At 37.3% G+C, this 24,410-nt stretch overlaps 1 protein-coding gene across 1 annotated transcript in view; it reads left to right on the top strand.

Moving 5' to 3' along the window:
* The window catches only part of CPLANE1 (ciliogenesis and planar polarity effector complex subunit 1), a 134,145-nt gene that overhangs the window by 81,268 nt on the left and 28,467 nt on the right, over positions 1-24,410 (top strand). Inside the window, exons 44-47 of the mRNA XM_024754652.1 lie at positions 3,844-3,931; positions 14,990-15,139; positions 18,616-18,646; positions 19,432-19,563. Coding sequence (XP_024610420.1) covers positions 3,844-3,931; positions 14,990-15,139; positions 18,616-18,646; positions 19,432-19,563 — 401 coding nt within the window. The remainder of the gene's footprint in view (positions 1-3,843; positions 3,932-14,989; positions 15,140-18,615; positions 18,647-19,431; positions 19,564-24,410) is intronic.

The following is a 24,410-nucleotide window of genomic DNA, read 5'->3' as shown; positions in this document are numbered from 1 at the left end:
TCTTCTCTGTTAAAATGCCAGCCTCTTAGGACTGTTGTGAAGAAGAAATTAGTTAATACATGTAAATCCCCTAGAGCAGTACCTGGCATAAAAGCATTTATTATTAAGTGTTAATCATTATTGTTATTTTTACTACTATTTTATCTACTTTGCAGAGGATGAACCTAAAGTTAATTAACTTTCTCAAGGTTATGTGATATTTGAATACTGGCTTATCGAACACCATGTATTTTGTGTTTAATCACAATTTTGCATAGCCTCTTAGCAATATCACTTGTTATTTCACATGAGGACAAATAATAACTTTAAAAATCACAACTTTTCACTGTAATAGTCTCTGGTATTCATCCTTTAGTTCGTTTTAAACTTCAACAGATCTAAAAAACAGTTGTACTTATGAACACTAGCGGAAGATATAACCTACCCGATAGTTTGCAAATATTTTCAGGGAATTATTGAAAATAGACAATGGTTTACAAACTTCAATTTACAGGAGCAGATGCCTCCTGATATTGTGAAAATTCCTGTGTAATATTAGTACATCCAGATAAATGTGGTTGAATGGGTATTTAAAAGATAATGGCAACTCAAAGTAAAAAGTCCTTATAAGTATCTAATCTTTAATCTATGGCTTTTATCTTCACAAAGAAAAAGGTACTGATTTCATTTGTAGAAAGACCACTTTCACAACACAATAATACAGGTCTGAAACAGAGTCTCAGGCTTCAAAGTTCATTCCACCTGTATGATCTTGGATAAGTAACTAAGACTTTTATTGTACCTACTGGGTAGATTTTTGTAAATATTAACTAGGTAATGATTTATGAAGCACTTATCACAGAACCTGGAATACTTGTAAGTGCTCAATAAATATCAGTTGCTACTATCAGTGGTCGGGATGGTACTGTTATTATTTATAGCATGCCAACTAGTTTTGTGTGTGTGTGTGTGTGTGTGTGTGGTATGCGGGCCTCTTACTGTTTTGGCCTCTCCCGCTGCGGAGCACAGGCTCCGAACGCGCAGGCTCAGCGGCCATGGCTCACGGGCCCAGCCGCTCCATGGTATGTGGGATCTTCCCAGACCCGGGCACGAACCCGTGTCCCCTGCATCGGCAGGTGGACTCTCAACCACTGCCCCACCAGGGAAGCCCTATATCAGGTCTATTGATTGGTGTTTGGGATCTGGTGAATAGTACCAAGCCAAGAAATAATAATAACCTGAACTTTGGCACTGGGGATGGAGGGAGGATGTAGCAGGGTTCAGAGGTTGAGTGGCTGTGGGAAGGTGAAGAATAATGCAGAGATTCACAGTAGACTCCAGATTTCCAGCCTGGGTGAATGTTGGAGTCATTTTCTAAACTAGGGTAGAGGAAGTATGTGTCTTTTGGGAGGAGTAAGACAGAGATTTCAGTGAGGGCCACGTGAAATTTGAGGTGCTGTGGGATTAGTAGGCATTTGGATATCTATTGATGCTTCTGGAGCTCAGGAGCTAGATCCGGGGTGATGGTACAGATTTTAGAGTCATCAGTTAGGAGAAAGTTCAAATTATAATAGTGAGGGCACTCACCCAGAGAGAGCATATTGAGTAAGGAAAAAGTGGGTTAAGATCAGAATTCTGTGGGTGCACTAACTTTTAAGGATGGGGATTCAACAACAAAGCTTAAGAAAATAATCTGAGGGAGGGAAGATGCTCAGGAGAAAGCAAGCCAGAGGAGGAATTTCAAGAAGAATTTCCACAGATCTGGGTCATTAGATAAAAGGACAGTTGTGCATGTCAAGATCACTTGGGATGCTTCTTCAAAATATACATGCCAGCCCTATTGAAAGGCGTGGGGCGGAGAGAGAGGAAGGGGAGTGACTTTGCAAGGAGGAGGGCGTAGGTCACACACTTGTATTTTTTGAAAGTTCCCGCAAATTCTGATACAGGTCCCCTCTCGGCCCAAGCCTTTCCAAACTGGAAGGTAGGCATTATGTCTTTTGCTTGATGCATGCAGGCAATTGATAACTTTATTTAATGGCTGTCTCCGTGCATTCATTTTTAGATTCTGACAGAAATAAAATCATGTTCCTATAATAAAGACTTACTAATGGAACAGTTATTAGTAATTGTAGCACAAGCTTGGGAGACAATTTCAAAAGAAGAGTTCTAAAAATGGTTGATCAAACTCTATTCTTCCAAGGTGACTACTTTGAAGGAAATAGAATTGATTTAAATGAAAGGTTTGGCATACTGCCTTAAAATGTTCTCACCCTATTATAATGCACACATAAATACAAAGATTTTTACTTGCCCATTTTAGTTTAAGAAAACAGCTTGTAGGTCTGGAAGAGGCTGAGGGACACCGTGGACACACCGACTACATGCCTTAAAGATACGGGTTCAATTCCATGTTCTGGATTTGCAAGTCACTGAATTTCTCTGGGCCTTATTCCCTCATCTTTAAAATGAAAGGTTTTGTTTTCTTCAGATAAATACCCCAAAGTAGAATTGCTGGATTGTATGTTAGATCTATTTTTATTTTTTTTTGAAGAACCTCCATACTGTTTTCCATAGTGGCTGCACTAATTTACATTCCTACCAGCAGTGCACAAGAGTTCCCTTTTCTCCACATCCTTGTCAATACTTGTCTCTTTGATAATAGCCATTCTGTCTGGCATGAGGTGATATCTCATTGTGGTTTTGATTTGCATTTCCTTGATGATTAGTGATGTTGAGCATCTTTTCACGTGTCTGTTGGCCATCTGTATGTTGTCTTTGGAAAAATGTTCATGTCCTCTGCCCATTTTTAAATTGGATTGTTTGTTTTTTTGATATTGAGTTGTATGAGTTCTTTAAATATTTTACATATTAATCTCTTATTGAAGATAGTATTTGCAAATATTTTCTCCCAGTCTGTAGATTGCCTTTCTGTTTTGTTGTTGGTTTCCTTCGCTGTGCAAAAGCTTTTTAGTTTGATGTAGTCTCTGTTTATTTTTGCTATCTTGCACTTGCCTGGGGAGACAGATCCAAAAAATATATCACTGAGACCAATGTCAAAGAGCGTACTGCCTGTTTTCTTCCAGGAGTTTTATGGTTTCAGGTCTTACATATAAGTCTTTAATCCAGTTTGAGTTTATTTTTGTGTATGGTGTAAGAAAATGGTCTGTGAAAATGGTTTCATTCTTTTAAATGCAGCTGTCCAGTTTTCCCAACATCATTTGTTGAAGAGACTTTCTAAAACACAAAACAAATAAACATATAAAACAGAAACAGACTCATATATACAGAGAACAAACCAGTGGTTGCCAGAGGGAAGGTGGACGGGAGATGGGCCGAATAGGTAAAGGGGATTAAGAGGTACAAACTACCATTTATTTAAAAAAAGAAATAAGTCATGGTGATGTAATGTACAGCACAGGGAAAATAGTCAATAATATTGTATAACTTTGTATGGTGTGTAGTGTATAAAAATATTGAATTACTGTGTTATACACCTGAAACTAGTATAACATTGTAAGTCAGCTATACTTCAATAAAAAATAAATAAATAAAATAAAGGTGAACTATGTAAAAAAAAGAAAAGTTTTGTCTAGATGGTAGTTATCATTCCTCCCCATTGTAAAATTTATAATGCAATTTTCCTGAACCTCTTAAAAGGTTAAATCGGTTAAGATACAAAATAAGTAAAAATTTACTCCTCTTCATCAGTTCTCACCATTTAGCTCATATTGGATTTAATCCTGTTCTTTCATTTGTTGCATTAATACAAATGTGTAAAACCTACATAAAATCGTTTATGATGTTTTGAAATTATCAAACCATAAAATTTGTAGCAGTTATTTTGTTGTGCATGTTTTTCTACAGGTTGAACCTGTAGATCACGTTGAGCTGTCTTCTGGCCCCGAATCTGAAAAAACACTGCCTTCAAAAACCATTCACATTCCTGAAGAAGGTTTGTTGAGGGGTCGGGGGTGGGACTGAAGCCTTTCTTTGAAAGGATAGCTATTTTTTTTTGGTGTGCCAGAACTGGGAATAGTTTTCTTATGGGAGCTGAAGCCATCCGTCCCCTCATTTTTAGATGAGGGCTTCCACCTCAGGCCAGTGTTTTTTCCGAGAAGCCCGACGCTGTACCCTCCCCTGGCGTTTGAACCAGAGGTGGACGCTGTGGGCTGGACCTTAGTTTCTGTCACTCCACATCCGCGGCCACACACTGCTGAGGGTCACACAGAGCTTTGTGCTGAGGTGCTTGTTTGTCTGTGGTCATCAGCTGAGCTAGAATTTGAGGTTCAGGTTAAATGACACGGCAATGGTGAAGTATTAAGTTTTTTCGTTTCTTAATGAATGGAATTAGGGTAGTTATTTAAATAAATTTCTACTGTAACTATAGTTGTTTATATCTACATTCTCTCATTGAGTCTTGTCAGCAGTTTAATGCATTTTGCCAAAAAACAGGTTTTAGTTCATTGATTCTCTCTATTGTTTCTTAATTTTCTTTTTCATAAATTTCTACTCCTAGCTTTATTATTTTTTCTGCTTTTGGGGCCTTACCTTGTTGGATTTTTCCTAACTTCATTCTTTCTTTTTTTATTTTTTCTAATAAATGCATTTGAGGCTGAACATGTTTCTGAAAGGACCCAGATAAGAGTGTTGATATGTTACATCTTTTGGTGGTGTTCAGATCGAAATAGCAGTTTATATTAAGGTTTCTTCTTTAGCTCATAAAAGGAGTTTTTAGCTTCCAAATATTATGGGGCTTGGGCTATATTTTTGTACTTTATTTTCATTGTATTGTGATTAGGTGAGTGTATAATAATGTCATTCTTAGATATTTGTTAAAATTTCCCTCAGTATATACAGTCAGTTTTTGTAAATATTCTCTGTTTATTTGAAAAGAATAAGCGTTTTATGTTGGTTTATATATATACACACACACATCTCCTACATAAAATCCTACATAAAATTTCATATGTGGGGACTTCCCTGATGGTCCAGTTGTTAAGACTCTGCACTCCCAATTCAGGGGGCCTGGGTTCAATCCCTTGTCAGGGAACTAGATCCCGCATGCTGCAACTAAGAGCGCACGTGCTGCAACTAAAGATCCTACATGTCGCAACTAAAGATCCTGCATGCCTTAACGAGGATCCCGCACGTGGCAACAAAGATCCCACATGCTGCAACTAAGACCTGGCACAGCCAAACAAACAAATAAATAAATAAATTCATATATGTAGTCACACACACATATATAATAGTCAGACTTCTAAATTATACTGTTTAGAAGGGTGCATTAAAAATTACCCACAATGATTGTGGAGTTATTTATTTCTCTTTATAATTCTGTTAAATGTTTCTTTATGTAGTTGAGGCTGTGCTATAAAATGAAGATAGTTCATGATGATTATTTTTGTTGAATTTTGTCCCTTTTATCATTAATGGCTCTCTATTCGCAGTAATGCTTTTTAGACTCAAAAGTCAATTTTGTCTAATATTAATATGTCCATTCCTGCTTTCTTTTGCCTGGTATATCTGTTTTAGTACTTTTTATTTTTTAAAAATTTTAATGGAAAATTTCAAGCATATTTCAATAGCAGACAGAATAGTATAATTGACCTTCATGTACCCAACAATCACCTTTAACAATTACGAACTCATGGCCAATCCCACCCACTCTTCCTACCTTTTCCTGAATTATTTTAAAGCAAATTCCAGGCAGCACATTATTTTATCCATAAATATTTTATATATATCTCTAAAAGATAAGGTCTCCTTTTAAAAAATAATAGTATTGTCATTTCTTTTTTAAAAAGTCTTGATACTGTCATGTATCTAATTAGTGTTCAACTATTGCCAGTTGCCTCATTTAAAAAAATAGTTTATTTGGTCTAGTTGGAGTCCAGATAAGGTCTATACATGGCAGTTGGTTGATGGCTTAAAAGTTTCCTTTAACTTCTGTGTTACTCCTTTATCTCTCTTTTTCCCTTCTAGTTTATTTGTTGAAGAAACCTCGTTGTTTGTCCTTAAGTATTTTTTGGAGTCTATAATTTGCTAATTGAATCTCTGTGGTGTCATTTAACATGTTCCTCTGTTCCCTGTATTTCCTGTACATTAGACATCCCTTTACTTTCAAGCTGAGTGATTATGTTGTAGCTGTATCCAGCATATAGCTAAATTTCATTCTTTTAAATAATTACATAATTTGTGTTTTAATCATCAAGTATAATCAGTTTCCATTTACTGTGATTACTGATATATTTGTGCTTATTTCTATTATCTTATTTTGTGCTTCCTATTTACTCCTTATTTTTTCTTTACTTTCTGTCCTTTCTTTCCTTCTCTTGTATTGAGTTTTCTATATTCTCTCTTTCCCTATTTGTTTAGAAATTGTACATTCTATTTTTAATCTCCTAGTGATTATTCTTCAGTTTTCAACATTCAGAGTTGAGTGTTGAGATGAATATATTTACCTCCCAAACAATATAAGGACTTTAGACTTTTAACACTGATATGCCTTTTCACATTTTCTCTGATAATGTTTTCTAGTATTTTTGTTCTAGCTTGTTTTTAACCCACCCACTTAGTCTCCTTTGTCTTGTATTTTTGCTGTTGTTGTTGTTAAACGTTTTTTTTGTTTTTAATTTATTTATTTTTGGCTAGGTTGGGTCTTTGTTGGCTGCGCCCGGGCTTTCTCTAGATGTGGCGAGCGGGGGCTACTCTTTGTTGCTGTGTGCGGGCTTCTCATTGTGGTGGCTTCTCTTGTTGCAGAGCATGGTCTCTAGGCGTGCAGGCTTCAGTAGTTGTGGCTTGTAGGCTCTAGAGCGCAGGCTCAGTAGTTGTGGTGCACGGGCTTAGTTGCTCTGTGGCATGTGGGATCTTCCCAGACCAGGGCTTGAACCCGTGTCCCCTGCATTGGCAGGTGGATTCTTAACCACTGCACTGTCTTGTATTTTTTTAGGTAAATACTAATTTGAATTTATCAGCATGTTTGCCAGTTTCTTTCCCCTCAGTTGCTTCTCTTTTAAAAAAAGTTGTAAATTGAATAGTGTACATATGTAAACAATAAATATATGAAACCAAAACACAAGTTTCATCAAATAATACTTGTCCTTATTGCCTGAGATGCACTCTGGCATTTTCTATTCGGTGCCATTATTGCTTCTTGCATCCACTTCTTCGAGGATTGTTCTCTTCTTCCTTCCTTTATTCGTTCTTTCAACTAGAGTCTTAGTAGCAAGTTCTCCCAGTCTTTGAAAATAGTTTTAATTTTACTACAATTTGTGAGTGACGGCTTATAGCTAAGTACAGAATTCTAGGTTGATGCTTATTTCCCTCAGCATTTTAAAGATATTATTCCATTTTCCACTGACACCTCTAATTGCTGAGTTTATAATACCTATGTGCTGTCTGTCTAATTGCTGTTGTTTTATCTCTTATTCCTTTTAAAGTTTTCCTCTTTATGTTTGGTTTATTTTGCATTTTTGATACACTTTGTCTAGGTGTATATTTCTTTTTATTTATACTATATGGGAGTAGGAATGATTATTTTTTTAATAGATCCTTATTGGAGTATAATTGCTTCACAGTACTGTGTTAGTTTCTGTTGTACACCAAAGCAAATCAGCCATATGCATACATATGTCCCCATATCCCCTCCCTCTTGAGCCTCCCTCACATCCTCCCTATCCCACCCCTCTAGGTCATCGCAAAGCACTGAGCTGATCTCCCTGTGCTATGCTGCTGCTTCCCACTAGCTAACTATTTTACATTCGGTAGTGTATATATGTCGATGCTACTCTCACTTTGCCCAACTTCCCCCTCCCACCCCATGTCCTCAAGTCCATTCTCTATGTCTACATCTTTATTCCTGCCCTGAAACTAGGTTCATTAGTACCATTTTAAAAAAATTTTAGATTCCATATATATGCGTTAGAATACGGTATTTGTTTTTCTCTTTCTGACGTACTTCACTTTGTATGACAGACTCTAGGTCCATCCACCTTACTACAAATAACTCAATTTTGTTTCTTTTTATGGCTGAGTAATGTTCCATTGTATATATGTGCCACATCTTCTTTATGCATTCATCTGTGGGTGGACATTTAGGTTCATTCCATGTCCTAGCTATTGTGAATAGTGCTGCAGTGAACATTGTGGTACATGTCTGTTTTTTAATTATGGTATTTTCAAGGTATATGCCCAGTAGTGAGATTGCTGGGTCATATGGTAGTTCTATTTTTAGTTTTTTAAGGAACCTCCATACTGTTTTCCATAGTGGTTGTATCAATTTACATTCCCACCAGCAGTGCAGGAGGGTTCCCATTTCACCACACCATTTCCAGCATTTATTGTTTCTAGACCTTTTGATAATAGCCATTCTGACAGGCATGAGGTGATACCTCATTGTAGTTTTGATTTGCATTTCTCTAATAATTAGTGATGTTGAGAATCTTTCCATGTGCCTCTTGGCCAACTCTATGTCTTTCTTGATGAAATGTCTATTTAGGTCTTCCAGCCCATTTTTTAATTGGATTGTTTGTTTTCTTGGTATTGATCTCCATGAGCTGTTTGTATAATTTGGAGATTAATCCTTTGTCTGTTGTTTCATTTGCAAATATTTTCTCCCATTCTGAGGGTTGTTTTTTTGTCTTGTTTATGGTTTCCTTTGCTGTGCAAAAGCTTTAAAGCTTAATTAGGTCCCATTTGGTTTTTTTTGTTTGTTTTTATTTCTGTTACTCTAGGAAGTGGGTCAAAAAAATCATGCTGTGGTTTATGTCAAAGAGTGTTTTTCCTATGTTTTCCTCTAAGAGTTTTATAGTGTCTGGTCTTACATTTTGGTCTTTAATCCATTTGGAGTTTATTTTTGTATATGGTGTTAGGGAATGTTCTAATTTCATCCTTTAGGTACACTTTGTCTAGGTGTACATTCTTTTACATGTAGCTGTCCAGTTTTCCCAGCACCACTTATTGAAAAGGCTGTCCTTTCTCCATTGTATGTTCTTGCTTCCTTTGTCATAAATTAGGTGACCATGTGTACATTGGTTTATCTCTGGGCATTCTGTCCTGTACCATTGATCTATATTTCTGTTTTTGTGCCAGTACCATACTGTCTTGATTACTGTAGCTTTGTGGTATAGTTTGAAGTCAGGGAGCCTGATTCCTCCAACTCCATTTTTCTTTCTCAAGATTGCTTTGACTGTTTGGGGTCTTTTGTGTTTCCATACGAATTGTAAAATTTTTTGTTCTAATTCTGTGAAGAATGCCATTGGCAGTTTGATAGGGATTGCATTGAATCTGTAGATTGCTTTAGGTAGTATAGTCATTTTCACAATATTGATCCTTCCAATCCAAGAACATGGTATATCCCTCCATCTATTTATTTCATCTTTGATTTCTTTCATCCGTGTTCTGTAGTTTTCTGAGTATAAGTCTTTCGCTTCCTTAGGCAGGTTTATTCTTCTTCTTTTCCAATTTGTATTCCCTTTATTTCTTTTTCTTTTCTGATTGCCATAGCTAGGACTTCCAAAACTATGTTGAATAAAAGTGGTGAGAGGGGTTTCCCTGGTGACGCTGTGGTTGAGTGTTTGCCTGCCGTTGTGTGGTGAGAGCAGAAATCCTTGTCTTGTTCCTGATCTTAGTGGAAATGCTTTAAGTTTTTCACCATTGAGTATGATGTTTGCTGTGGGTTTTTCATATATGGCCTTTATTATGTTGAGGTAGGTTCCCCCAGTGCCCGCTTTCTGGAAAGTTTTTATCATAAGTGGGTGTTGAATTTTGTCAAAACCTTTTCTGCATCTATTGAGATGATCTTATGGCTTTTATTCCTTAATTTGTTAATGTGGTTTCATCGCATTGATTGATTTGCATATATTGCAGAATCCTTGCATCCCTGGGATAAATCCTACTTGATCATGGTGTATGATCCTTTTAATGTGCTGTTTGCTAGTTTTTTGTTCAGGATTTTTGCATCTATGTTCATCAGTGATATTGGTTTATAATATTCTTATTTTGTGGTATCTTTTTCTGGTTTTGGTATCAGGGTGATGGTGACTTCGTAGAATGAATTTGGGAGTGTTTCTTCCTCTGCAGTTTTTTGCAAGAGTTTGAGAAGGATTGGTGTTAGCTCTTCTGTAAATGTTTGATAGAATTTGCCTGTGAAGCCATCTCGTCCTGGACTTTTGTTTGTTGGAAGATTTTTAATTACAGTGTCAATTTCATTACTTATGATAGGTCTGTTTATATTTTCTAATTCTTCCTGGTTCAGCCTTGGAAAATTGTAGCTTTCCAAGAATTTGTCCATTTCTTCGTGGTTGTCCATTTTATTGACATACAGTTGTTTCTGGTAGTCTCTTATATTCCTTTGTATTTCTGAGTTGTCTATGTGATTTCTCCTTTTTCATTTCTAATTTTATCGATTTGCGTCCTCTCCCTTTTTTTCTTGATGAGTCTGGATAAGGGTTTATCAATTTTGTTTATCTTCTCAAAGAAGCAGCTTTTAGTTTTATTGATCTTTGCTATTGTTTTCTTTGTTTCTATTTCATTTATTTCTGCTCTGATTTGTATGATTTATTTCCCTCTACTGACTTTGGGTTTTCTTTGTTCTTCTTTCTCTAGTTGTTTTAAGTGTAGGGTTAGATTGTTCATTTGAGATTTTTCTTGTTTCTTGAGGTGTGATTGAATTGCTATAAACTTACCTCTTGGAACTGCTTTTGCTGCCTCCCATTGGTTTTTGGGTCGTCGTGTTTCCATTTTCATTTGTTTGTATTTTTTTATTTCCTTGTTGATTTCTTCACTGATCTCTTGGTTATTTAGTAGCACGCTCTTTAGCCTCCATATATTTGTGTTTTTTGCAGTTTTTTTTCCTGTAATTCATTTGCAATATCATAGCGTGGTTTAAGTGGTGTGTTATGGTTTAAGTGGTGTGTTAAAGTCTCCTTCTATTATTGTGTTACTGTCAAGTTTTCCTTTCATGGTTTTTAGCATTTGCCTTATGTAGTGAGGTGCTCCTATTGTGGGTGCGTAAACATTTATAATTGTTATATCTTCTTGGATTGATCCTTTGATCATTATGTAGTGTCCTTCTTTGTCTCTTGTAATAGTCTTTATTTTAAAGTCTATTTTATTGGATACGAGTATTGCTACTCCAGCTTTCTTCTGATTTCCATTTGTATGGAATATCTATTTCCATCCCTTCACCTCAGTCCATAGGTGTCCCTAGGTCTGAAGTGGGTCTGTTGTAGATTGCATATATATGGGTTTTGTTTTTGTATCCATTCAGCCAGTCTGTGTCTTTTGGTTGGGGCATTTAATCCATTTACATTCAAGGTTATTATCCATGTGTATCTTCCTGTTACCATTTTCTTAATTGTTTTGGGTTTTTTTTTGGGGGGTCTTTTTCTTCTCTTGTGTTCCCCGCCCTGTGTAGAGAAGTTTCTTTAGCATTTGTTGTAACGCTGGTTTAGTGATGCTGAATTCTCTTAGCTTTTGCTTGTCTGAAAAGCTTTTGATTTCTCCCTCAAATCTGAATGAGATCCTTAATGTGTAGAGTAATCTTGGTTTCAGGTTTTTGTCTTTCATCACGTTAAGTATATCCTGCTCCTCCCTTTCTGGCCTGCAGAGTTTCTGCTGAAAAATCAGCTGATAACTTTATGGGGATTCCTTTATATGTTATTTTTTGTTTTTCCCTTGCTACTTTTAATATATTTTCTTTGAATTTTATTTTTGTTAGTTTGAGTAATGTGTGTCTTGTGTTTTTCCTAGGGTTAATGCTGTATGGGACTCTCTGGGCTTTCCTTTCCCATGTTAGGGAAGTTTTTGACTATAATCTCTTCAGATGTTTTCTCAGACCCTTTCCTTTGCTCTTCTTCTTCTGGGAACTCTATAATTAGAATATTGGTGCGTTTAGTGTTGTCCCAGAGGTCCCTGAGACTGTCTTCAATTCTTTTCATTTTCTTTTCTTTATTCTGTTCCTTGGCAGTTATTTCTACCATTTTGTCTTCCAGCTCACTTATTCGTTCTTCTGCCTCAGTTATTCTTTCATTGATTCCTTCTAATGTGTTTTTCATTTCAGTTATTATGTTGTTCATCTGTGTTTGTTTGTTCTTTAGATCTTCTAGATCTCTGTTAAACATTTCTTGTATTTTCTCAATCCGTGCCTCCATTCTACTTCCAGATTCTGGATCATCTTTACTATCATTACTCTGAATTCTTTTACAGGTAGATTGCCTATTTCCTCTTCATTTATTTGGTGTTGTAGGTTTTTACCTTGCTCCTTCATCTGTGACATATCTTTTTGCCATCTCTCTTTTTTTTTTTAATAAGTAGGATTGTGTTCCTGTCTAACTGGTTGTTTGGCCTGAGGCTTCCAACACTGGAGTTTATAGGCTGTTGGGTAGAGCTGGGTGTTGGTGCTGAGATGAGGACCTCTGTGAGACCTCACTCCAATGAATATTCTGAGGTTCTCTGTTAGTCCAGTGGTTCCGACACGGAGCTCCCACTGCAGGAGCTTCAGTCTGACCTCCCGCTCATGAACCAAGATCCCACAAGCTGCATGTGGTGGCAAAAAAATAAATAAATAAAAATGAGAGAACAATAACAAAGTAAAAAATAGACTAGGAAACTAACAGATATGTTAGAAAGAATATAAAAATAAAAGTATAGTTGAATCAACAGCCAGAAGGTACAACAGTACCACAATAGTAAAAAAGAGAAGGAGGGAAAAGAGGGGAAAAGAAAAGAAAAGAAAAAAAACAACAGGGAAAAGGCCTTGGCTGTGGAGGGTGGGTCCTAAGCAAGGGTGAGGTTTAGGTGGTGGGCGGGGCCAATGCTCAGGACCCACAGGGCTGGAAAAGGCCTGGGGGCTATGGGAGGGTGGGGCTAGGCTCCAGGAACAGAAGGGGCCCAGATGTGCCCCCCACCCCTGGTCTCAGAGGGTGGGGGACCTCACCTGGGAGCCCAGCAGGTTGCCTGGCCTCAAGTGGGCAGGGCAAACGCCCTCCTCTCCTCTCCTGCTCCTCCGGTCCCGGAGGACCTCTCCCGCCTGCCTCTCCTGATCTCCCCGGGTCTCCCTCCTATGCCCTCAGTACCCACGCCACCTGGAGGGGGCTTTGGAGGACAGGGAACCAGCCTGGGAGGAATGATTCTTTAATTTACAGATTTAACACTGGGAATTTTTCATCTGGTTTCTTTTGGAGTATTGCTTCCTTCCCATTCTTTCTGTTCTGTTTTCTAAAACACTTGTTAGAGGTATGTTGGAACTTCTCAGTCTATTTCTTGTCTTTTAATCACTTCTTAATTTCCACCTTTTTATCTCTCAGTGATGTGCTCAGGATGTTTCCTCAGATCTCTCTCTCTTAGTTTACGGATTCTCTCTTCTGCTGTGTCTTCTTTGCTGTAGGATTTTAATTTTGGTGACTACATTCTTAATGTCTAGAAGTTTTGTTTCTTTTTCAAGTCTATCTGTTCTTTGGATGTACTCTGTCCTGTTCTTTTATTGTGGTTTCTATACCTTCTTTCATCAATTTAATTATTTAGTAATATTTTATGCCCTTGCAGATTATTTTATTTCTTGTGTGCATATTCTCGATTGTCAAATCTATATACTGTCCTCAGGGTTCTTTGTGTGAGTTTTAATTTTTTATCATGAGCTTATTTTGTAGGGGGTGGTTCTGCTAGGTTGTATATGTTTTTCTTTGGAGTGTTTTTTTTTTTTTTGTGCAGTACGCGGGCCTCTCACCACTGTGGCCTCTCCCATTGTGGAGCACAGGCTCCGGACGCGCAGGCTCAGTGGCCATGGCTCACGGGCCCAGCCACTCTGCGGCATGTGGGATCCTCCCGCACTGGGGCATGAACCCGTGTCCCCTGCATCGGCAGCGGACTCTCAACCACTGCACCACCAGGGAAGCCCTGGAGCGGTTTTACATTTACTTCTGGCTGTTACTGAAGTATAAAAACATGGGGACAAGTTTATATATATATATTTTTGGCTTGGAGTTGCTGTACTACATAGATAGTATAAATTCAGATCCCACATTTGCCTGTAGCAACAAGACAGGGGTTTCTATTTCTCAGAGTTGACTTTTATTTTTCTCCCGTCCACTATCCACGGAGATAGAAAACTTCTTTGCTGCTTTTTTAGGGCAGAGTTTTTCTTATCTGCATTTTTTTTTATAATTTTATTTGTTTTTGGCTGCGTTGGGTCTTCGTTGCTGTACGTGGGTTTCTCTCTAGTTGCGGAGAGCGGGGGCTACTCTTCGTTGTGGTGCGCGGGCTTCTCATTGCAGTGGCTTCTCTTGTTGCGGAGCACGGGCTCTAGGCGCATGGGCTTCAGTAGTTGTGGCTCTCAGACTCTAGAGTGCAGGCTCAGTAGTTGTGGTGCACAGGCTTAGTTGCCCCACGGCATGGGGGATCTTCCCAGACCAGGGCTCAAACCCATGTCCCCTGTGTTGGCAGGCGGATTCTCAACCACTGCACCACCAGGGAAGCCCTCTTATCTGCATTTTATGGACAGAACTGTCCTTCAGCACTCTGAGCCATAGGAAGGTAGCTCAGTTCCCCTCACTGCAATCTGCAGAAACCACGTCTCCTGTTCCTCCGTGGACTATGCCAGCATCATTGTCCATTTATTGTCCAGCTTTGAATTCCTTTTGCTTTTATGGCACCAGAAGATTTCTTTATTTACAGGTCTTGGTTGTGTATGAACCTGTTTTGGTTTTTTTTTTTAATTTAGCATTTCTCCTTTGTTTTATAACAGGGCATGGGCCTATCCACTGTAGCTCAATCTGAAGTTGATAGTAACTTTAATAGTTTTTTGGGTTTTTTTAACCATGAGGGAATTTAAATTTTAAATATTGTATTAAATTATTTTATTATGGGGTAAATAGAAAGCTATCAGAATAATATGTTGTAAACTTCTAATGTGTCTGTTGCCATGTGGAAGTGTTAGCTAAGTGCTATGTCTTTCCCATGTGATTTTTTTCTACTGTTTTCTTTTAATTGTAATATATACTATGGATAGTGCATTTCCTGACTCATACGAATAAAGAAGATCAAAGGGACAACGAACAGATTTCAGTAATGGAAACTCATCCTAGTCAGAAAAGCTGTGTGTTTCCTTCTGCCGATTCAGCTGTCAGCCTTTCCAGTAACCAGAATTTGACTTCTCCTGGTATCGTTCTTAACTTTTTTCATTTACTCTTATTTTCCAATACTCATACTGAAGAGTACTTACTAGGAATATAATTGTGAAGGATTCGTGAAGCCGTTTTGCAATACTTACAAGTTTCGGGGAAGGGATGTTAAAAATTGTGCTATTCACATGAAGAGCTACGTCATCTTGTCACCTTCATAAGATACACTGCAAGCATGTGTCATATCTCTGTGTAACTTATTAACATTAAATACATAGCAACTGAAGTATTATACCATTATACTGGTATATTATACTATAACACTATAATATTTGATTTTTATAAAAATTAAGAAATTCCAACTCTGTCAATTATGAGAGTTTTGATTTGAAAACAGTAATAATAGCTGTAATTTACTGAGCCTCTGCCATGTGCCAGACATTGTTGTTTTACATGCATTGACCCTGGTGTAAGCCTGACCTGTGACGTAGCTACCATTATTATCCCCATTTTACAGTTGAGGATATTGAGCCTTAGACAAGTTCAGTGCCACCGTTCATTCCATTTCATTTGGAGCTGGCAATTCAAAATGCTATTCCTTGGTCCTGACAAATACTTTGTGTCATATAAATAGCAGGGCATACTAGGGACTTCCCTGGTGGCGCAGTGGGTAAATAGCAGGGCATACTAAATATCACAGTTGGACCACTAACAGTGGCTTTAAATATTTTTTTTGCCCTCAGATATTTATGGTCAATAATGATGATTCTACTGAATGTTTACAGTATGTTTTATTACCATTATTAATATAATCAGTTAAGAAATGCTATTTTTAAATGACATTGCTGTTATTTAAACAAAAGCTATTAAGAAGCTGGTTTAAACTTTGTAATTTTTTTCTCTAAGTTCTTTCTAGATTCTGTTTGTATTTCAGTCATCATCACATGGGTATAATCATTTTTACTTCATAGAGTTGTTGAGAAGATTAGGTACTATATAGAGAGCAATTAGCTGAGAATCTGTTTGATTCCTATAGGTTCTTGGTTACCAGTATCTTTCCTCTTCCCTCTTATGGGTGGGGAGAGAATTGAGAAATGAGGTTAAAGAGGCTTTAGTGGGTTCTAGCTGTATCTGAGAAGTCTAAACTCCATTTTGTACTTGGGAATCATTGGTAAGTTCTGAGCGGTGGAGGTTAGGAGGAGGACCAGGGTGGAGGCCTAGGTCGGTTAGTGAGCTGTTAGATTAACCTGACCTGTGCAGTTATGAGGGCCTGGGCAGTGCTGTGGGAAAGGAGAAGCAACAAGAGACATTCTGAATAGGCAGCTGATGATACTCACTGACTAAGTGGTTGGAAAGGAAGGAGAACGTGAATGGCTGGTTAGCATTGTCAGACTAAGAGCAAGGATATCACCAGGTCTTAACGTCAAACTCTAGAGCACCTTCGGACCACATGTAGCATTTAAGGTGATGCAGGGCCATGTCATGTTTAGGATTTAGTTTTTGATAAGGAAGTAGAGCTTGCTGAGGGCTTTAGGCTTAAAAAACAGATGTAAGAGCCTTTTACCTAATTATATAGTTAAGACTTAGAGAGTGCATCAGTTTTCTGCAGGAAGGATGGAAAAAGGAGAAAAGCTGAGGACCAACCTGTGAAATGCCACCCATTAGAGAGCAAGGGGAGCCCCCACCTCCAGTGAGGGAAATGGATGAGCAGACTCTGGTAAAGGGATTTTCAAGAAAAAGTGAGTGGCTAACAGTTTCACAAGCCGCCAGAAAGTGAAGAATGAAGACAGTTTTTTTTAAGGACTTGAGGACTTTCGGTGTAATATCAAGCGTAGAAGAAGGCAGGTTGGGGACAAAGACAGGCTCAAGAAGCTGTAAGTATAGAAAACTTAAGAATTCTGACAGTAAAAGGAAATGAGAAAAATGAAGATAGAAATGAGATAAATGAAATGAAGTCAAAGATCATTTCGAGTTGGGGATAAATATAAACTCTTATGTTTAAAGGCAGAAGAAAAGGAAGTACTAGGAAAAGAGAAATTGAGAGTACCAGGTTAAGGCGATGATTCATTCAGGATTGTAATAGCTTCTTAAACTCTAAGGCAAGAGGAAAAAACAAGGAGAAGTGTCAATAAATGTCATAACACATGTCAAGGTGGATAAATAAAAATGTTTTTTCTCTAGTATTCAATGTTTAATTATAAATTAAAAAAGAAACCTAATGAGTATTTTTTTAGAAGTGCAGAATTTAGATGCCCTAATGGGTGTTTTCTTCTCCAAGGTTGGCTTCTTGGAAAGATGTACAGTCATTCCTTTACTTCTAGTGCTCACAAATAGCTCAAATTTACTCTTTTGAAATTGACTTTCACTTCTTAGCAAATTCTTCTGAGTGTTCTTGTCAGTGCCAAATAATTTAGTCACTGAGAATGGATTTAATTTTTGTTAACAGCCATAAGTTATTCAGAGGTGTTTCTGATGAATTAGATGATCAGGCTGAGTGCCACTGTTTGGAATTTTTTAAAAAAAGGAATTGTGACTATCGAGGAATGAAGCAGATCCATTGTGTTTAGTAAATTGTGAAGCCTGTCCCAAAGAAAAAGTTCCAAAAATGGTTTGAAAATGAAGTAAGGATAGAATCTTCCTATGTAACTACTTTTAAAAGTAGTTATTTGAATATAACACTTCTCTGCCTTTTGATGAAAGGAATCTGTTTCATTTCTTAGTCAGATCTTTTATATCTCATTAGCCTATATGTACACCATTATCGAAGAACTCGCAAATGACCAGACTCTGAGAGCAAAGATAATGTAAAATTCTTGATTTGAGGATTAATAAACAAAACAACATGTGCTTAAGAAAGCAAAATTGTTTTAATATTAAAAACATGTGAGCATGGATGATATAATAAAGGATATGATGAACATGGGCCATAAACCAAAAAAAAAAAAAAAAAGGTGGATGTTCTAAGTCTTAGAGGCAGGGTGGATTTATCTTAGGATAAGAAAATCTTAACAAGGAAGTGTTTTTGACAAGAGATGTCAGGACACTTTTCCCTGTATTAATTCAATTCTCTTTGAGGGTTAAACATACAGAAAATTGAGTAGACCAAGTGTTTTGCTTTAAAGACGTGTTGTTAATATTGGACAAGGTTTAAAAATTATTCTTTGGGGCATATTCTTCCAAGTAAAGGCTCTTGGAGTTAAATTATATATTTTCCCAAAAGTATTCCTTTTAGATCATCAGAAGTTTTTGTTTTTTGTTTTTTTAGTAAATCTCACTCCAGTATTCTAAACTGTTTATGAAGCAAAGGAAGATTGTACCTCCTAAAATGTATTATTCAGAGTACTCTGGATAGAAAAGTAATAATCTTAAAATGTGGGCAATATTCACTACCAAATGGAGGTTTAAAAATATTTCAGTTTCTGTATATATAATTTCTAGATCAGGTTAATAATCGAAAATAGAAAAAATAACTGACCTGAAAATTTTATTAATAGTAATGTTTCTTTTTTTTAAGGTGTGAATAACAGTGATGAATTATTTGAGAGGTAAATATCTTAAGAATTAATTCACAGTTTTACTTAAAGTTAGGTATAAATTATGTGTTCTGGAAATTTTGTTGTTCATATGTATGTAAACTTCTACACTACATATTTTTTGTGGATTAAAGGAATGTAATTCCCATTGGGAATGGGGTATTTTAAGATAGCAGTGCCCAACCTTTTTGGCACCAGGGACCAGTTTCTTGGAGGACAGTTTCTCCACAGACGTCAGGGCTGGGGGATGAGTATTGTTCAGGTAGTAATGCGAGCAGTGGGAAGCGGCAGATGAAGCTTCTCGCTCACCCACCGTGCTCAACTCCTGCTGTGTGGCCCTGTTCCTAACAGGCCACGGACCGGTAGTGGGGTAGTGGTCCACGGCCCCGGGGTGGGGCCTCCTGTTTTAAGAAACTGAGGATTGTTATATTGTATCCCTTACTGTTCAGCATAGGTAGTTAGAATACAGTAGCTTACATTTGCTACATTTTCCTTTACTACGTATGTATTAAATTTCAATAGGCAGGACAGGTTGTTGTCCTAGTTGTCCCAGTTGTCCCCTAGGCCTTATGTTTGCTCCTTTGAGAGTGCATATGAAGTTATCAATTATTGATGATTAGGCTTTTCCACCGAGGATTACTGGAATTAAAGCAATAGAAGGAAATTAGTTATATGTTTACCATTTTTTGTGTTCATTTATACTCTTGGAGAGCATAGTTTTACATGTTCATTTTTGCTTAATGTAATTAAGTTGTAGCTACTGATTTATCTCTCTCACACTGCATTTGGGAATGAAGTGTTTCAGTAGATCCACTCCAGATGAGTGAACTGACTGATATTGCAGACATTATCAATGACCTTATAACAAAAGATGGAGTTTCCAGTGAAGAGCTTGGCTTAACAGAACAACAGGCAAGGAGCATCTCCAGGTAATCACTGAATAATTTATTTTTAACCTGCTTAAAATGTTTATGGTTCAAGAATATTTAAAATTGACCATATTTTAATGTGATTTTATTTTTACCTCTTTATTGGCGTATAATTGCTTTACAATGTTGTGTTAGTTTCTGCTTTATAACAAAGTGAATCACCTATATGTATACATATATCCCCATATCCCCTCCCTCTTGAGCTTCCCTCCCACCCTCCCTATCCCACCCCTCTAGGTGGTCACAAAGCAATGAGCTAATCTCCCTGTGCCATGCAACAGCTTCCCACTAGCTATCTGTTTTATATGTCAGTGCTACTCTCTCACTTCATCCCAGCTTCTCCTTCCCCAGCTGTGTCCTCAAGTCCATTCTCTACGTCTGCATCTTTATTCCTGCCCTGCCACTTGGTTCATCAGTACCGCTTTCTTAGATTCCATATATATGCGTTAACATACGGTATTCGTTTTTCTTTTTCTGACTTACTTCACTCTGTATGACAGACTCTAGGTCCATCCACCTCACTACAGATAACTCAGTTTTGTTCCTTTTTATGGCTGAGTAATATTCCATTGTATATATGTGCCACATCTTCTTTATCCATTTATCTGTCGATGGACACTTAGGTTGCTTCCATGTCCTGGCTATTGTAAATAGAGCTGCAGTGAACATTGTGGTCCATGACTCTTTTTGAATTATGGTTCTCTCAGAGTATACGCCCAGTAGTGGGACTGCTGGGTCATAGGGTAGTTCTATTTTTAGTTTTTTAAGGAACCTCCATACTGTTCTCCATGGTGGCTGTATGAATTTACATTCCCACTAACAGTGCAGGATGGTTCCCTTTTCTCCACACCCTCTTCAGCATTTATTGTTTTAGATTTTTTGATGATAGCTATTCTGACCCATGTGAGGTGATACCTCACTGTGGTTTTGATTTGTATTTCTCTAATGATTAGTGATGTTGAGAGCATCTTTTCATGTATTTGTTTGCCATCTGTACATTTTCTTTAGAGAAATGTCTATTTAGGTTCTCCACCCATCTTTGGATTGGGTTGTTTTTTTTAATATTGAGCTACATGAGCTGCTGTATAATTTGGAGATTAATCCTTTGTCAGTTGATTAGTTTGCAAATATTTTCTCCCATTCTGAGGGTTGTCTTTTCATCTTCTTTATGGTTTCCTTTGCTGTGCAAAAGCTTTTAAGCTTCATTAGGTCCCATTTGTTTATTTTTGTTTTTATTTTCATTACTCTAGGAGGTGGGTCAATAAGGATCTTGCTGTGATTTATGTCCTAGAGTGTTCTGCCTATGTTTTCCTCTAAGAGTTTGATAGTGTCTGGCCTTACATTTAGGTCTTTAATCCATTTTGAGTTTATTTTTGTGTATGGTTTTAGGGAGTGTTCTAATTTCATTCTTTTACATGTAGCTGTCCAGTTTTCCCTGCACCACTTATTGAAAAGGCTGTCTTTTCTCCAAGTATATTCTTGCCTCCTTTGTCAAATATAAGGTGACCATATGTGCGTGGGTTTATCTCTGGGCTTTCTATCCTGTTCCATTGATCTGTATTTCCTGTTCCATTGATACTGGCACTGGTATTGTGCCAGTACCATATTGTCTTGATTACTGTAGCTTTGTAGTATAGTCTGAAGTCGGGAGCCTGATTCCTCCAGCTCCATTTTTCTTTCTCAAGATTGCTTTGGCTTTCAGGGTCTTTTGTGTTTCTATACAAATTGTAAAATTTCTCATTCTAGCTCTGTGAAAAATGGCATTGGTAATTTGATAGGGATTGCATTGAACCTATAGATTGCTTTGGGTAGTATAGTCATTTTCACAACATTGATTCTTCCAATCCAGGACCATGGTATATCTCTCCATCTGTTAATGTCATCTTTGATTTCTTTCATCAGTGTTTTATAGTTTTCTGAGTACAGGTCTTTTGCCTCCTTAGCTAGGTTTATTCCTAGGTATTTTATTCTTTTTGTTGCTATGGTAAGTGGGATTGTTTCCTTAATTTCTCTTTCTGATCTTTCATTGTTAGTGTATAGGAATGCCAGAGATTTCTGTGCATTAATGTTGTATCCTGCAACCTTACCAAATTCATTGATTAGTTCCAGTAGTTTTCTGGTGCCATCTTTAGGATTTGCTGTGTATAGTATCATGTCATCTGCAAACAGTGACAGTTTTACTTCTTCTTTTCCAATTGTATTCCTTTTATTTCTTTTTCTTCTCTGATTGCTGTGGCTAGGACTTCCAATAGTATGTTGAATAAGAGTGGCGAGAGTGGACATCCTTGTCCTGTTCCTGATCTTAGAGGAAATGCTTTCAGTTTTTCACCATTGAGAATGATGTGGGTTTATCGTATATGGCCTGTATTATGTTGAGTTAGGTTCCCCCAGTGCCCACTTTCTGGAAAGTTTTTATCATAAGTGGGTGTTGAATTTTGTCAAAAGCTTTTCCTGCGTCTACTGAGATGATCATATGGTTTTTATTCTTTAATTTGTTAATATGGTGTATCACATTGATTTTTTTTGCATATATTGCAGAGTCCTTGCATCCCTGGGATAAATCCCACTTCATCATGGTGTATGATCTTTTTAATCTGTTGCTGGATTCTGTTTGCAGTATTTTGTTGAGGATTTTTTGCATCTATGTTCATCAGTGATATTGGTCTCTAATTTTCTTTTTTTGTGATATCTTTGTCTGGTTTTGGTATCAGGGTGATGGTGGCCCGGTAGAACAAGTTTGGGAGTGTTCCTTCCTCTGCAGTTTTTTGGAAGAGTTTGAGAAGGATAGGTGTTAAAACTCTTTTCTAAATGTTTGATAGAATTTGCCTGTGAAGCCATCTCTTCCTGGACTTTTGTTTGTTGGAAGATTTTTAATTACAGTTTCAATTTCATTACCTGTGATTGGTCTGTTTATATTTTCTAATTCTTACTGGTTCAGTCGTGGAAAGTTATACCTTTCCAAGAATTTGTCCATTTCTTCCAGGTTGTCCATTCTGTTGGCATACAGTTGCTTGTAGTAGTCCCTTATGATGCTTTGCATTCCTGCAGTGTCAGTTGTAATCTCTCCTTTTTCATTTCTTTTATTGATTTGAGTTCTCTCCCTTTTTTTCTTGATGAGTCTGGCTAAAGGTTTATAAATTTTGTTTATCTTCTCTAAGAACCAACTTTTAGTTTTATTGATCTTTGCTATTGTTTTCTTTGTTTCTATTTCATTTATTTCTGCTCTGATATTTATGATTTCTTTCCTTCTACTAACTTTGGGTTTTCTTTGTTCTTCTTTTTCTAGTTGCTTTAGGTATAAGGTTAGATTGTTTATTTGAAGTTTTTCTTGGTTTTTGAGGTGAGCTTGAATTGCTATAAACCTCCCTCTTAGAACTGCTTTTGCTGTAGCCATAGGTTTTGGATCATTGTGTTTTCGTTGTCATTTGTTTCTAGGTGTTTTTTAATTTTTTTGATTTCTTCAGTGATCTCTTGGTTATTTAGCAGTGCACTGTTTAGCCTCCATGTATTTTTGTTTTTTACAGTTTGTTTTTCCTGTATTTGATTTCTAATTGATTTCTAATTTTCTGATTTTTTAAGAAACGAATTCAAAGCTTAAAGTAGATTTTTTTCTTTGTAAATATATTTTGTGGTGTGTATGTCATTCCTCCCCCTCCTCCAATATATAGACTGGTTTATGTAACTAATACAGCACATCTGTATCCTTTGAGTTTTCCCAAGGTCTCATCACCCTGAGTACAACATAGATTTAATCCTATTTCTTCTTAGAAGCATTAATGATTTATTTCATAGTACTTTACCCTAAATATGAACCCTTAGAATACATTTTAAATAGCTTTTCCTTGGGACATTAGGTTACAATGTTTTTCCTTGTAGCCTTTCCTGGGCCCAGAACTCATTCCTGATAGAATAAAGGCTGCCTCTTCTACTAATGCTTCTTTGGGATACATATGCCTTTTGGCTTATTGATTCATTGGGGGCTGGTTGGGTAGGGTACCCTCTGCCTAGCATGTACGAAGAGTCCAGTCTCTCAGAAGGAAAGCAGGTGTTCAGTATCAGCCACATTGTCTGTATGCATGACCCATCTTCCAGTTAGGATGGTGTCTTCTTCGCATACTTGGTGATGAGTCTGCCCCAAATCTCCGTCTACAGCACCTGTTTTTTTGGGCCACTCTTTTTTTTTTTTTTTTTTAAACATTTTTTTGGGGGTATAATTGCTTTACAATGGTGTGTTAGTTTCTGCTTTATAACAAAGTGAATCAGTTATACATATACATATGTTCCCATATGTCTTCCCTCTTACATCTCCCTCCCTCCCACTCTCCCTATCCCACCCCTCCAGGCTGTCACAAAGCACCAAGCTAATATCCCTGTGCCATGTGGCTGCTTCCCACTAGCTATCTACCTTACTACGTTTGTTAGTGTGTATATGTCCATGCCTCTCTCTCACCCTGTCACAGCTCACCCTTCCCCCTCCCCATATCCTCAAGTCCGTTCTCCAGTAGGTCTGTGTCTTTATTCCCGTCTTACCCCTAGGTTCTTCATGACATTTTTTTTCCTTAAATTCCATATATATGTGTTAGCATACGGTATTTGTCTTTTTCTTTCTGACTTACTTCACTCTGTATGACAGACTCTAGGTCTATCCATCTCATTACAAATAGCTCAATTTCGTTTCTTTTTAAGGCTGAGTAATATTCCATTGTATATATGTGCCACATCTTCTTTATCCATTCATCCGATGATGGGCACTTAGGTTGTTTCCATCTCTGGGCTATTGTAAATAGAGCTGCAATGAACATTTTGGTACATGACTCTTTTTGAATTTTGGTTTTCTCAGGGTATAT

This window comes from Neophocaena asiaeorientalis, unplaced genomic scaffold, assembly GCF_003031525.2.
Source record: "Neophocaena asiaeorientalis asiaeorientalis breed wild unplaced genomic scaffold, Neophocaena_asiaeorientalis_V1.1 scaffold229, whole genome shotgun sequence".
Taxonomy (NCBI): Eukaryota; Metazoa; Chordata; class Mammalia; order Artiodactyla; family Phocoenidae; genus Neophocaena; species Neophocaena asiaeorientalis.
The sequence above is the reverse complement of the archived record's forward strand: the minus strand, read 5'-3'. Positions and strand labels throughout refer to the sequence as shown.